This window comes from Podarcis pityusensis (genome assembly GCF_964106645.2).
Source record: "Podarcis pityusensis genome assembly, chromosome: 8".
Classification (NCBI taxonomy): Eukaryota; Metazoa; Chordata; class Lepidosauria; order Squamata; family Lacertidae; genus Podarcis; species Podarcis pityusensis.
The window spans coordinates 28632118-28647055 of NC_138033.1; the positions used below are offsets into that span (position 1 = coordinate 28632118).

General features: G+C 44.9%; 1 protein-coding gene and 1 long non-coding RNA gene across 4 annotated transcripts; one reads left to right on the top strand and one right to left on the bottom strand.

The window, feature by feature from the left end:
• Positions 1 to 1219: 1219 nt before the first annotated feature.
• TEKT2 (tektin 2) lies at positions 1220 to 12936 on the top strand. 3 transcript variants are annotated; one of them, XM_081018454.1, is made up of 11 exons: positions 1220 to 1536; positions 1720 to 1780; positions 3602 to 3769; positions 4289 to 4414; positions 5071 to 5276; positions 6646 to 6789; positions 7966 to 8080; positions 9190 to 9297; positions 10286 to 10429; positions 10921 to 11000; positions 12440 to 12936. In XM_081018454.1, the coding sequence occupies exons 3-11, from the start codon at positions 3614 to 3616 to the stop codon at positions 12651 to 12653; spliced, it is 1293 nt and encodes a 430-aa protein (XP_080874580.1). In that variant the 5' UTR covers positions 1220 to 1536; positions 1720 to 1780; positions 3602 to 3613; the 3' UTR covers positions 12654 to 12936. The 3 variants fall into 3 exon arrangements, with proteins under 3 accessions (XP_080874580.1, XP_080874579.1, XP_080874578.1); XM_081018453.1 differs by lacking the exon at positions 1720 to 1780 and having other exon boundaries at positions 1222 to 1536; XM_081018452.1 differs by lacking the exons at positions 1220 to 1536; positions 1720 to 1780 and adding an exon at positions 2326 to 2503.
• Positions 1581 to 2205, bottom strand: LOC308483992. The gene is made up of 2 exons (XR_013989854.1): positions 2141 to 2205; positions 1581 to 1774 (listed from the first exon to the last, which is right to left on the bottom strand). It is a non-coding gene; the product is annotated as an uncharacterized lncRNA (long non-coding RNA).
• Positions 12937 to 14938: the final 2002 nt, after the last annotated feature.

Here is a 14938-nt window from a genome sequence, read left to right on the forward strand (position 1 = left end):
TGTAGTTAGAGCAGGACTGGTCTTGGCTAGTTCAGTACTATCTGCTCTGTCAGTGGCTCGCCAGAGGTTTGTCCTATGCAAGTCAAAATTGTGTTCTGCATCCACTTTGTCAACCTTCTGTTCCACCTCCCACTTCTGTCTTAAGTAATTTCCTGTTACTCCTTTACCTAGCAATACTGGAGACTGAACTTAGGACCTGCATGCAAGCAGGTCCTCTAGCGTGGAACTATGAGTTCCTCTCCAAACGCAGAACCACCATTGATACTGGAATATTGCACACTTTTGAATGCCCAGCTCACACATGATATATCAGTCACACTAGCTTGAGGCGAAATGGGAAGTGCCATCCTGCCCTGCCACTACTGCTGCTGCTCCCACCACCATCTACCTGCTCCTGCCACTGCCAACACAGCCTACTCCGTTGCCACAGCACATCTGTTACTGGTGGAGAAGCACCGTTGCTATCAGTGCCAATTTGAGGTAAGATCACATCAATTCTGGGCAAGTTCTCATCCAAAATGGACACTATCTTGCCTGTTATCTTGGTGGAGGCAGCAGGGCAGGCAGGGTGCCTAAAGGGGTGTCACCAGGAGTGTGTGTGTGTTCTGCCTTCTGAAGCTGTGGTCTTGCCCTGGCTAATGGCTGGGCCAGCTCTGAGTCTTAGTGTGAAAGGCATTTGTGACTCTTGAGGCTCTGTCAGCTCCCTGCAATGTTGGGCTGAATATCTGTACCAATACTGAATTCTTGGGTGTATGGGGTGTTAGGGGAGGGGGAGTAGTACTTTTGGTGGGGGACACATGCTCTTTCTTTGGTAGTTATCCCTTTGGTCTGCACCCTGCACTCAGCTCTCACCTGTGGTTCCTAGAAGTTGTTAGCATGCGACAGTCTAGGTGAGGGGAAACTGATGGGTCTCTAACCCTTGGTGAGATAATTTCCCTGCATGCAAAGACAGGCTCTGGCAGATTGAGTGAACAAGACCAATAGTGGGATTTCACTGCTGGAATATAGGACTTATGAAAAATATATAGGCCTTACTTATAAAAAACTATACCCTCTTTACTAGCCCTGCAGAAGATGAACACATTTTTTGTGTGGGGGGGGGATGCTATCTAGGTGTATTCCATTGATCTTGAAAATACATATGCAAGATTAAACCAAGACAGCAGGGCAATCCACCAGATACGCTTAGGGAGGCATTTATTGCCCTGAGCCCCTCTCAAATCCACTGCTCCTTGTTGTAACCTCTGAGTTGGATGGGCAGGGTGAGAGTAACCCAGCCTGCTCTTCTGTGATCGAATCAGTTTCACCAGCCCTTTGAAGCCTTTTCTTTTTCAGATCTCCAGGTTGCCATGGCTTCCCCCTCCCCCACCCCCTTTGTAAACACTTGCAGGGGGATTCTTTCTGATTGGCTTCTGTTGAGAATGGCTGCCTGGCAACAGGCACAAAGCGTGCTTAGCAACCAGGCTGATAACATAGAAGAGCAGTTGTAGGAAGCGGAGGTGGAGAGGAGGACTGCCTGCCTGGAGAAGAGGAGTGGTGAGTTGATGATGGAAGGGTCGAGACAGTTGTTGTTGGGGATCTCTCTCTCTCTCTCTCTCTCTCTCTTTCTCTCTCTCTCTCTCTCTGCAAGTCAAAATTGTGTTCTGCATCCACTTTGTCAACCTTCTGTTCCACCTCCCACTTCTGTCTTAAGTAATTTTGTTCAAAATCTTTCCACAGCTTTTCCTACTGAACCTGCAGCTTTTCCTACTGGGCAGAGTACCTTCCTTTTCTCCTACCAGTAACAACAATTCATTAGGCTAGCCTGATAAATTTTGGCAAAACCAAATGCTGCCACCACCTCCTCCTCCTTCCTCACAGCCCCTACCAAAACATCTACATGTTGCTGTCTAACAAAGTGTGTGATTCTTTAAATTAAAAAAAAAAATTGCAAATAGAACAGGGTGGGAGAAGAAACCTCATCAGCTGCCATTAACATTTAACAGGGAGGGATAAGCAGGCTGCTAGCAAGCTGTTGCAGAATACACACCAATTTCAGGCAGGAGGAGCAGAAAGCATAGTTCTTCAGAGCAGATAAAGTTTGGAGAGGTTTTACTTTTTCTTCATTCTCCCTGGATTTTAATACCCTGGCCCACCTCACCTGAAGCAGCCTATCAACTGTCTTCTGTGACCTGCCCAGTGGGATAGACCAGAACAAAGCTTTGCAGGTGGGTGGGGCCAGCCACCTGTCAGTCACCTGACATCATAATGACACCAGGTATTTGACACCTGTGAAAGTTACAGCAACCTTCTCTGAATATATGCTATCAGCAGCTATCAGCTAGAGTTACAGGGAACCCCTTTGAAATCTCAGTGGAGGTGAAAATGTTCCCCTCTGCAGAAGAAGCAGTTTGGACATAATTTTTGCTGCCCACAATTGGTTCAGATTAGTGTAGAGGTTTTATTGGACGAGGACTGGGGAACTATGGGTTCCAATCCATACTCGGCTCTGGATTGTCATAGGGTAAACGTGGGCTTGGTTTTCTTGCTGTCTTGCTCCAATCTACCTCACAGGGCTGTTGTTAGGATAAAAGCGATTGGATAACAGAATGTATGCCATCATGAGCAGCATTGAGGAATGGGCAGGAATAGAAATAGAACATGCGCTAGGCAGCAAAACAAGGAGGGTTATTGACTCAGTGGGTCACAAATTTTACAGCAAGGGTAGAGAGCATGTGGCTCTCCAGATGTTGTACTTCAATTCCCATAACACACAACCAGATGGCCAAGGTCAGGGATGATGGAAGATGTAGTCCAACAATGTCCGAAGGATAATAGACTTCCCAACCCTCTTTGTACAGGTTTATTCAATGTACATAATAATGTCAACTGAAAAGAGGTAGATGAAAGGGGGTCAGCCAATATGGCAGGGGAGTGTACAGTAGTTTCAGCCTCTGCAACATTTTAAAGTTTGAAAGCAAGGATGTGTGTTTTCCAGGAAATTTTGCATCAGCTGCACTGCCCTAATGGAGAACTGATTTTGCTCTTTTGAATTTTGTTTGACCTATGTTTAGTAAATAAAAATAAACAGATGAGAAGTGTCCCCAACCCCTGTACTCCACCCCCAATAACCAAAGGTATGTCAATGGAGACATTGGAGACCAGTTTGCTGCTTTTTCCTCTAGCTCACATCACTACTAAAACTCAACTTTCACCTCTGGCTTTTCCCTTCTAGCTCCCATGCGGGTTGAGGGAGGTGATTCTATCCACCCATTTGCCATCTCCCACAGAGCCCCTTCCTTTGCTCTCCTTAATGGCCCATCACCAAGGCTATCACCTCACCAGGAGGCTAGCCTGACTATTCCAAGAGTTAGAAGGCTTGATTATTTTTTTCTAGTATTTTCTATTATTTTAAGCAACTTAGATTTTGTTTATTAAGCAGTCTGTAAATTTTGTTAAGTAAAATAAAAGTCACCGTCACCCCGCCCCCCCAAAAAAACATTTGCTTGTAATTCAGAAAAACAAAGTGTAATGCATAGCAGACTGCTATGTGTTGAGCAAGTATGTTGGCCCCTGAGTCCAGTATCTCTGAATGTGTCACCTTCATTTTTGTCTTTCCTAGAATGTTGCTGCCATGGCTACTCTGAGTGTGAAGCCCGGCCAGAGGTACACACTTCCAGACTGGCGCACCCACTTTGACCTCATTGCAACCAATGCTGAGCGACAGCGCTTGGCATCCCACCAGATCAGGCAGGAGGGCCGGGTCCTTCGCAATGAAACAAATAACCAGGTGGGCAAGTATTTGAACTTCTTTTCTGTGTTTCTAAACAAAAGCAAACAAACTAAAATGATAATGTGGGGTCTGAAATCTGGAGGTGGTGGTGGGATGGGGCGAGGAGGGCATGGGATCATTGCTGAATAGGCAGAACAGAAATACAAATTGAGAAATTATGAGGAACCAAAATTGGCAGATTGGTTCATCCTGAATTGTAACTGAAATTTAATCATTTGAGGGTTTTTATTGTGTGTGTGTGTTTGTGTGTGTGTGTTGTTGTTGTTGTTGTTGTTTTGAGAAGGTAGAGTGAAGGAAGCTTCAGCCTTTCCTCACAAAACCAAGGAAAGGTTGTTCACAAATAATTTCCACACTACCATGTCTGTGTGAAATGTACATGTCTAAAGAATGGGCCAGGAACTTGTCAAGACAAGGAAGGGCAATCTTGAACTTAGCCTTCCTTGTTCCTGTAAGAACCATGCTGCTGATGCCTTCTCTGAAAGGGGGTTTTGAAACCATTGCCTCTCTCCTCTCCAGACAAAATGGGATGAATATGACAACCGCACACGCCTTCTTGAGCGGATCGAAGTCGTCAATCGAGCGAAGGAAACTCTGGACAAATGCCTCACGGACATCGACACGGAAATCTATGCCTTGACTCAAGTAAGTAGTGCAGACTTACTCATTTATGGTGTTCCTAAACTGAATTTCACCAGGAGATTCCAGGATAGTGTGCAGAAGTATGAAAACAATTCACACAATGTATTGTTAGGTGCACCCCAGTCTCTCGGGGTGGGAGGTCTCAGGGGGTCCCAGCACATGCCTTGGATCTGTCTTCCTTGGAATGAAGGTCATCGGAGGCCACTGGCATTTCCGTGGCATGTAAGGATTATTTATGCTGAGTGTGCGTGCATGTGCACTTACAGATTCACTGTTAAAAGTGTGTGCATGGAAGACAATCTTACTCTGCTACGAGTGATCGCTGAAGAAGAAAGAATTGTGCAATGAAGGGCAAAGGTCATGCAACTCAATTTTGGTGTGCTGAGAATGTGGTTTGGGTGGTTCTGTGCAGTAGATGGCATGTAACCAATGGTTTCTGTGATGCTAAAGATTGAATGTAATTCAGTGACCTCTTTGAGATGAAAGCTGAGCAACCCAGCTTTCATCTCCATGTGTCAGAACGTGCTTGGCCCACCTACAAAGCATTCCCATTGGAAACCTGATTGGTTAGCAAACCTATGTCACTTGACAAGATGCCCACAGAGGGAGTTGGGAAGGTGAGGTCAACCCCTTATCTTATTTTTGCTTCTTCCCTTCAGATGAAGGAGGAGGCAGAGCGTGCCCTGCAGGCTAAGAACTTGCAATTGGATGTGGCCATTGAAAATCTCACTCTGCGGGAAAGTCGCCGAGACATCGATGTGGTGAAGGATCCTGTCGAGGAAGAGCTCCACAAAGAGGTGGAGGTGATTGATGCTACTACGAAAGATCTTCAGCAGAAAGTGAGCGAGGCCTTTGAGCAGCTCTGGTGAGTCAAAAGGCTTGGTGGTCAAGTACAACATATTGGTATTGTGTCTGAGGCATCAAACTGAGTTCAGTGCAATGTGGGATGCCGGAGGAGGCGCAAAAAACTTGTCTTAATGGTGCAGAATGACACATAGCCAGACTTCGGAAGGGAGGCGTGAGTGAGGGAAGGGCTTGTAGGGTGCACATTGGGGTGGGGGTTGCAGGAGCGAGGGAGGCAGGTGTGGGGTGTGGTGGGAAGAGGCAGTGAGGGGCCATTTCTGGCACCATTTTTTCTAGAAAAAAAGCACTGCATAACAATACTTAGATGTTTGTAACAACAGTGCATTTCAAATTTCCACCACATTTGAGCATCACATACATTCTTTCAGTAATAATTACACCAACCTTGTAAGGCATGCTATACTTCATTTATTTACTTACTTTGGCTGCAATCCTAACTCCACTTAACTGAGAGTAAGCCCCATTAAATTCACTAAGATTTACTTCTGAATTGGCTTGGTTGGGATTGTGCTGTCAGTTAATATCCTGCCTTTTGAAGGGTTATATATTATAAAAGCAATACTAAAACAATGTTGTTGTTGTTTAGTCGTTTAGTCGTGTCTGACTCTTCGTGACCCCATGGACCAGAGCACGCCAGGTCCTAAAACAATAGGGGGACACTTTTTAAGAATCAATGAAACAGTATTATCTCTAGTACCCAAAATCATAAATTTACTGGCTGATGTTAGAATTTAGCTGGGCATTTGACAACTCGGGCTCCCACATTGCAACAGATTTTCAGTGTACCTTGTAGAACACCTTTTATATCTTTGCTACTATTTGGTCAATTAAAAAAAAAGCAAACTGAAACGCCATCTAGTATTACATACCCAAGAGAAAGGCCATTGCCTTGTTTATAACTTATTTTATTTGGCAGAGAAAGAAATGGGATAATCAAAGCCCCCCCCCCCAATTACTTGGGGGCTCATTCCCCATCATATTCAGCTCCCTTTTAGCATCTGATTATCTTGTTTACACAATCCTAGATTTAAAGTGATTTGGGGGGGTTGTAATTGCTCTGCAACTATAAATTCCTCTGTTTTTCTTAAAAGAAGTTCTAGCAGTGATACAAGGACTTTGTGTTGTAGGCAAAATATACAGCTACACTTGTATATGGTGTGTGCTGCGTTCAGTATTAATGGCACCATCATGTAATAATATATTCTGCTACAGAGGGGAGACTTTTTTGACTGCCAACAATTTATGGGAGTTTTAATTGCTGATTGCTAAACAAAATGAAAGGGGAATAAATCTGGAGACTTCCACCTGAATATTCTCTTGCATCCCTTCATGTCTGCCCTTTGCCTCCCCCCCCCCCCCTTCATTCATAGCTTGTTGCAGGAAGCCCGCCAACAGCTGAACTTTGCCCATCGAGGGAAAACGGAAGCCGTGGAGATTGACCGGACCTGTGTTTCCCTCAATATCAACTCTCCAAATATCTCCTATAAAGTCAATCCTACCCGAGTGCCGATTGGGTAAGATTGTGTCTTGCGCAACAACCATCAAAAGGTCTTGAACTCCACCTTCATCTCAGGGCCAGCCCTCCTGTTAGACAGAATGTGGCAACTGAGGTGCCCCTTCCCGAGTGCCCTGGCTGTACCTTTCTGTTGGAGGCCCAGAGCAGGGTGTGGCATGACAACTGGAGGCCTATGCTAAGCCCTCATAATGACTCTGCAACTTCTTGAAATTGTCCCTCTCTCACAAAAGAGGCTTTTGTTTTTCTGCCTTTTTCACAAGGTGCTTTATAATTTCCTCGCACTTTTGGTAGGTTTGGAATTAGGTCTCATCTTTGTGAGGTAACTGTGGGTTGTGGTGGGATGTGTTTTTCTTCCCATTAACATCTCTCCTGCCCTCTGCAGCCTCCCCGAGCTGCTTGGGCCTTCTCCTATGGGCAGAGTTAACATCATGTCTTCCCCTCGGCTTTGACTGAAGTGTAGGAAACTGGTGAAAGTAGTTACCAAGCACCTGCAATCAATGTGTTCACCGATATTGTTTAAAAAGTGCTTCCTTTTGTCTTCTTAAAAAGTACGTCATTCGACCTTTAATCTTTCTGTAATGATTTCCTTAAAAGTAAAGCCTCGTTTTTAAAAACAACAAGCAGCGCCCAGGAGGGGCAGCAGCACTACCTTCTGTTCTTAGAGGAAAGCCCAGCCAAAGACTTCATGAGGCTTTCAGGAAGGACAGATATGCAGGTGTGTGTGTGTGCGGGGAGGTGGGGGGGGTGCCGCAGAGTGCAAACTACTGGAGAGAAGATTTGTAGAATGAAGAGAAGGGCACTCAGTCACTCAAACAGCCACTTGCCCACCTCAGAATTAAGGGAAGTACATCAAAACCCCATGTGTTTCACTGAATTTTCTACCCCCTTTGGTATTTTCCCCAATGTTATTTCTTTCCTCATTAATCGATGAAGAATGGTCAGAAAAAAATGCAGAAGAAATATTTGGCACACTGCTAGCTTAGTGTGCTTTTATCAAGCGCACTGCATGGGTGGGTGAGTGAGTTAAACTTTATTTATACAGTATGCTCTTTGGCCATTGGCTTTCAAAGCTGCAGACATACAGTTTAAAAACATGCAAGGCAATACAGGGAGAAAGTGTGTGTGAAAAACTGATTCCAACAACCAGGCCATCTTTTCCTTCTGTCTGTTGTAGAACTCTCACTCCAGAGGAATGGGATCAGATCACTCAATACAACAAGGATCGAGCAGAGGCAGAAATGAAAGCAGCCTCAGATCTGCGAGAAGCCATGGCCCTCACCATTGCCCAGGTAAACCACACGGCTTCCTGTTGGCTCCTAGGAAGGCTCTTGATGGAGAAGATACATTACTGTATGTTATAGAGCAGCCTTTGCCAAGCTGGTGCTTTGTAGGTATTTTGGACTGCAACTCCCATCGGTCCTAAGAAGTACCACGCCTCCCACCTGATGGGAGTTACAGTATAGTCCAAAGCATTTCAAAGGCTTCAGGTTGGCAAAGGCTGTGAGTAGATCCATAATTAAGGTGACTTGTTTTCAAAGTAATTTACTGAATGTCTGATCTGGATCTACTGGAAGATCTTTTAGTGGTTTGCATTGACTGACAAAGCTTTCTGGCGCCTAATGATTTATCAGTGGCAGCAACTAGATGGATCCCTGCAGCCTAAAATTATACTGCTGAAATGAAGGAACTTTTTTGCTCAGGATCACAAACCTTTACTGGATGCAGCAGCAGAAGGAGGAAAGAGGGAAAGGCTGTTTAATTAAAGGCTGATTATTCCAACAGCCTTGTTAGCTCAAAGGCAATCGCCTGTGCGATGGAACAACCCCCTCCCTCTCCTCTCTCACTCATCCCCTTCCCCAAATCTGCTCCAGAGGGTTGGGGAAACCCTGGAACAGATGTGGGGGGCTCATGGGGGGCAGCAGGAGGGAATGTTCCACTGTGCAAGTAGTAGTCCTTGTGCTAATGGAACAACTTTGCTGGATGCAACTTGGGATTTTGTTTTTTGAGAATTAAAAGTGGTTTGAAAGAGGAATCGTTGTTTGTGGCATATACACTTGTTCAACTTTTTTTCCTTTCCAGAACCTGTTGTGCCCATATACATTTCAAAATCCTGTAAAATCTGTTTGGCCAACTGTCAAGCTAGTATACATCATTGCAAAGTGATGGCTCTTTCAATTTATGTGCAATTATTAAACTATGATATGATAGTGGCCTAACTTTTTATATGTGTTTCCATGGGCGTAGCCAGGATTTTTGTTAGTAGGGGCCAGGCCTTTTGTTGGGAGGGGGGCAGAACCTCAGTAAGGTTTGTATTTTTATTGCCTTTTATTGATTTAGGGGGACAGCTGCCCCTGCCTGCCCCCCCCCCGGCTACACCCATATGTGTTTCCTATTCTAGACTGAGAACGAACTAGAAGCTCAACGTGTGGCCACAGAATTTGCCTTCCGGAAGAGGCTCCATGAAGTGGAGCAAGCCCTTGATGAGCTGAGGTGGCAAGAGAAGAATGTAAGTCTTTGGCTGGCACTGGAGACCCGCCCTGCACATTATTTTTTAAAATGACACATATAGAATGTCTGTTCTGAGTGCAGAGTCTCCCTCGGATCTGAAGGGTTTATGCTAAGGTTCTTCCACAATTCACAGTGTTATCATCTTGGAGGGGATTTCTCCTTTTTTCCAGTGCCTGAAGGAGGGGTAGGGAGCCTTTTTTCATGACCTACTTCAGACCCTTCAACATTTCTCTGATCAAAATAGGGACATCCTATTTCATCATCATCATTTTATTATTTATACCCTGCCCATCTGACAGGGTTGCCCCAGCCACTCTGGGCAGCTTCCAACATTCATAAAAATATGTTAAAACATTAAAAAATTTCTTTATACAGGGCTGTCTTCAGATGGTTCTTTACTAGCTGCTTCTGTAAGTCCCTCACTGTGACACTTTGTTGCTAAATGCTTTTTTTTTTTTAGGGCCCAAAACTCTCCCAAATTTGTCTGTGACACATTTTCTCTTAAAAATAGTATTCCATTCCATTCCATCTCAGCCCATTTCGTTTAGTTTCTGACTGCTTCTGCAGGTCCCCTTTTGGAAGGCAGCCTTGAGAACCGCAATTATTGCCACACTCACGTTCATATTTGGGTCACACCCACTTTGCCACGTGGCCGCCAGAGAGCTGGCTGTGTGTCAGTGTGGCCCTTTCCCCAAGAAAGATGAGCCATAGCTAAGTTGAGCAGGACATCTTACTCTATTGTATTAACCCTTTCATGCATTAATTAGACTTAAGTATTTTGTTTGTTTGTTTGTTTGTTGATTGAATTAATATACCGCCCTATACCTGGAGGTCTCAGGGCAGTTATCCCACAACCTGGAGATGCTGCTGGGGACTGAACCTGGGACTCTGCCATTGCATGTGCCCCTCTTGTGTGACCCACCTCACAGACAGAGGTGGCAACCAATTCTAAGCTGCTCTCCCCATGGTGTCTTTGCTTTTTTCAGACCCTAGAAGAAATTGCTGAAATGGAAGAGGACATCAGGCGCCTGGAGGATGACATCCGGGCAAAGGTGGTGAATCTGAAACTGGCTCATACCCGTCTGGAGACCCGGACTTACCGCTCCAACACAGAGCTTTGCCGGGACCAGGTACAGCAAACCTCTAGCTCTGTAAGCTTAGAATTGTGGGCAGACAGGAGTGACAGCTGGCCTTGTGCACCAGAGGCAAGGCAAGGCAAGGCAAGGCAGAGAGAAGGCATGAAGCACATTTTAAAGGCTGCTTGCAGGAGGCTTTAACTGCTCCACCCCACTGCCCATTCATGTGGGGTGTGTGTTATTCCTTTTGTTTGCTACTGTGTAATGTATTTTTGTGTTTTTATATTGTAAACTGCTTGTTATCCTCAGCTGAAGGGTGGTATAGAAATACTACTACTACTACTACTACTACTACTACTACTAGTGGCAGCCTTGCAGCTTCCTGGGCTTCTTTGTAGAAGCCAGACCATAACAGTAGTATGGTATGGGTAGTAGTAGTATGGGGGAGCTGACAGTTTTACCCAGGAGTAATCACCTTTTCTTGGCAAAGCTACCATTTGCAACGTATTGAAGCCTGACGTCCCTCTCTTGTCCTTGGCTTTCAGGCTCAGCATGGATTGACAGATGAGGTGCATCAGCTGGAAGGCACCATTGCTTGTCTGAATCAGAAGCTGGCACAGTTACAGTATGTACCTCCCTAAAAACAAAATCCAATGGAAAAATGGAATAGGCTGTTTTTAAGTAAGCATCAGTTGCAAGTTGTGGCCTTGGGTCAGCTTATGCTGCCCAGGTTGCAGGAGGCCATGGTTGTTCACTAGGATCACCTAGATATATGAGTGAAAACAGAACATGAGAAGCTGACTTTATACAGGCTAGGAGCATAATCCCCAAATCTTTTGTGATGCAGCACCAATGTGCCTTTTGCACTGCAGCATTATATCAAAGGCTGGTAATGATTAGGTCAAAATAATGGGCTCTGTGCATGATCCTTAAGTGATAGATGCAAGATGGCATCTCCTGGATTCCAGTGCCTAGGATGACTTGCTAATATCTGGTCCCAGTAGGAAGTCCACGATAATAGATTCAAGACTTAGTGTGTATTTTATAATACATAAGCTCAGAAACATTTTCCCCGCAGTCTGTTCTTTTGCATCGGGGTGGCTAATCTGTGGCCCTTCAGATGTTCTGGAACTCTAGCTCCCATCAGCTCCTACCAGCATATCCAGTGGTTGGGGATGATGGAAACTGCACTCCAAGAGCTTTTGCCTGGCTGGACCAAGCTCCTGAACTCTCATAATGCCTCTTGCTTGGTTGGTTGGATAGATGGAGTATGTCGTAACTAGCCTACCATAATACAAAGACAAAATTTACATTTACATTTGTGGCTCCCTCACATTTGCTTCTCATCCCATCCACTACTCTTGCATGTGGCCCTTGGAAGGTTGCTCAGAAGGGAATGTGGCCCTCAGGCTGAAAATGGTTCCTTACATGATTTACAGGGAGGCTCTGCTATGGGGAGAGAGATCCTTGTTCCTCCAAGATAATCTGCCATCTTAAGCGTAACTTGTACCCAGTGCCGGATTTATGTATAAGCTAAACAAGCTATAGCTTAGGGCCCCACTCTCTTGGGGCCCCCCAAAAAATTTAAAGGAAAAAAAACCTGGATGTAAATTTCCAAAATATAAAATAAAAACAAATAAAATAAAGCCTGCATACAGCAACAGTGTTTTGTGTTGTGTAGGCTCCTACGATGTAAGTAATGGGCCTCGCCTGCTAGCCTGCTCCCTAAAATATCACTGGTTTGCTCATTTCTGTATATAGGGTGCCTACATTCAGCACAAAAAACAGCGACAATTTGTTGTTGACAAAGAACAGCTGGACATATAAAGGGCCCCATTACCTTCAGTAGCTTAGGGCCTCATCAAACCTAAATCCAGCCCTGCTTGTACCTGATAGAAAAATGATTAATGAGACCCTTGCAATGGAAAATCAGTGTTACCCCACCCCCAGTGCCATAGCTGAAATTCAGTTACCACCAACCACACCAAAGGATAAGGACGTGCTTTGATTTAAAGGCAAATGGAGGCAACTCCCTGCTCAACTTACCTTGGCTTCTTTCCTCAGGGATGCTCTGGATGCTCTCTACAAACACCTGGACCGTATCCAGGCAAACATCGTCTACAAATTGAACTCCCTGACGCTGGATAACAAGTGCATGGATGTCAGGCGGAAGCTGACGATCCCTGCTGAAAAATTTGTGCCTGAGGTGGACACCTTCAACCGAACCACCAATCGCACTCTTTCACCCCTCAAATGCCGACAGCTGGAACTGGCTTAGAATAATGGCATGAGATGTATAATCCCTTGAGTAATACTGAAGAAGGAATTGGCTTGGGAAGTGAGTGACACAGTCCCTGCCCCCCGCCCAGTGACTTGCTTCCATGCCAAGCGCAGATGACATCTGTCTCATGTTAAGAGTGACATGACTTTCTTCTCCCTTTTGACCCATTTCTGTTCTCAAAGGTTGTATAAAGCTTCCCCTTGTTTACAGCTTTGGTATTCCAAGAAAGTGTGATAACCAATAAATCTGTCCCCAGCGACAGTATTTCTGACACGTCAAATACTTTCATGCTTTGATTTTTGCATCTCTTTAAATTTGGTGGGGAACCCAAGTTCTATGTTTTAAATCAGGCATAGGCAAACTCGGCCCTCAGATGTTTTGGGACTACAACTCCCACCAACCTTAGCTAACAGGACCTAGTGGTCAGGGATGATGGGAATTGTAGTCTCAAAACATCTGGAGGGCTGAGTTTGCCTATGCCTGGTTTAAATACAACAGATAACAGAGTCACTTATATCTCAAAATTAATAATTCCAGCCTTTACGTTAGCCCGACCGAACGTTTTCCCCTCAGCTTTTGACAAGGGCAGATATTTAAACATCCCCAGAAATGATAAGACATTGTGGATGTTCTTTGAATATGCCGGACACTGTAGGTAAAGGTAAAGGGACCCCTGACCATTAGGTCCAGTCATGGATGACTCTGGGGTTGCGGCACTCATCTCGCTTTATTGGCCGAGGGAGCCGGTGTACAGCTTCTGGGTCATGTGGCCAGCATGATTAAGCCGCTTCTGGCGAACCAGAGCAGCACACAGAAAGGCTGTTTACCTTCCCACCAGAGCAGTACCTATTTATCTACTTGCACTTTGACGTGCTTTCGAACTGCTAGGTAGGCAGGAGCAGGGACCGAGCAACGGGAGCGCACCCATCACGGGGATTCAAACCGCCAACCTTCTGATCGGCAAGCCCTAGGCTCTGTGGTTTAAGACATTGTGGATGTTCTTTGAATGTGCCGGACACTGTAGAGCATATCCTTTTCTACTAACCAGCTATGCAAACACGTGCTATCCCCTTTTTTGGGTAGTGTAACATCATGGCAAAATGAAAGTATCGGATTCTGACATGAATCCGGAAGTAACTGCAAGGGTGGCCGAGTTTTAGCGGGAAGAAATCCCAATGAAAATCCTCCTCATTATATATTTTACATGGCTGTTTATTTGTATATATTTTAAATTTTTATATATGGTTGTTTTATGATGGCCTATACTTGTAACGCCTAATAAAGGTTTGGCGAAGTATGTTCGATCCAAGCCAGGGATCAAATGCAGTGCTCAAGGCAACTCTGTGTGGCCCTTGAAACTCTCCCATGACCACACTCCTGACTGACACATGATGTGTAAAATGTTTTGGCATAGCTGTAACTCTAATAATGCACCTTGCTTGTTAGGACTGAGGACAGCAAGGCATGTGTGAGTGTATGTAGAAACTAGCCTCCTCTATAAAGGCAAAAGACTCCAAATGGTGCACTCTCTTGCTTCTTGCGGGATAATTAATTTGCACACACACAAAAAGGGTTCTTATCCTGCACATGTGCAAATATCCCATCACTTTTCTAATCACAGGAAGTCTGATAAGAAAATTGACAGAAAAATGACAAATGGGAAGTGTAAGATAACCACTAGCTGGTTGTATCACTTCGGTGTGAATGTATCTGGATGAATGCTCAATAAACATCTCATCTAGAATCTCCCATACAGAACACAATTTACTGGGAAATAAGTACAATATTTTGGTAAGGCTTGCATAGGAGTAACTTCCTCGGAATTGTGCCTGCTACAGGTCAGATCTAATTGTCTTTCTCTCCCACGTTGCTCTCATAAATGGCACCTAAAATCCGCTACCTGACTTCGCAGGGAGCCAAGAAGTGAAATTACATTTGGAGCCCGTGTCTGGGCATGACATGCTTAAGACTCTGGCCAAGTTGTTAACTCCAGAGGTAGCACTGCTGAGGGAGCTGGTGACCTAATGCATCAGTGATGTGAGATGCCAATATAGATTTTAAAAAAACCCCTTTTCCTATTAAAGTAGCTGACACCCCACACCCCCCAAGGTCAGGTAAAACACCTGTAGGGTTGTAGCTCCAGGATACGCCCTTCTTAGTATACAAAGCTATTCCACGGTGGAATTTCGCTACTCCAGAAAGAGATTTGTTTTTATTTCATTTAGCGTAAGAGAAGAAAGAGGAGTTCTTCTTCTTCTTGATGCTGTGCTGTAACAATCCTA

Bases quoted from the DNA above. Each gene is read 5' to 3' on its own strand.
- TEKT2 (XM_081018452.1), top strand. From the start codon at position 2,465: ATGGGTTCCAATCCATACTCGGCTCTGGATTGTCATAGG. The intron at 8,081-9,189 runs GTAAACCACACG...TTCCTATTCTAG, and splicing joins TGGCCCTCACCATTGCCCAG to ACTGAGAACGAACTAGAAGC. The intron at 10,430-10,920 runs GTACAGCAAACC...CTTGGCTTTCAG, and splicing joins CAGAGCTTTGCCGGGACCAG to GCTCAGCATGGATTGACAGA.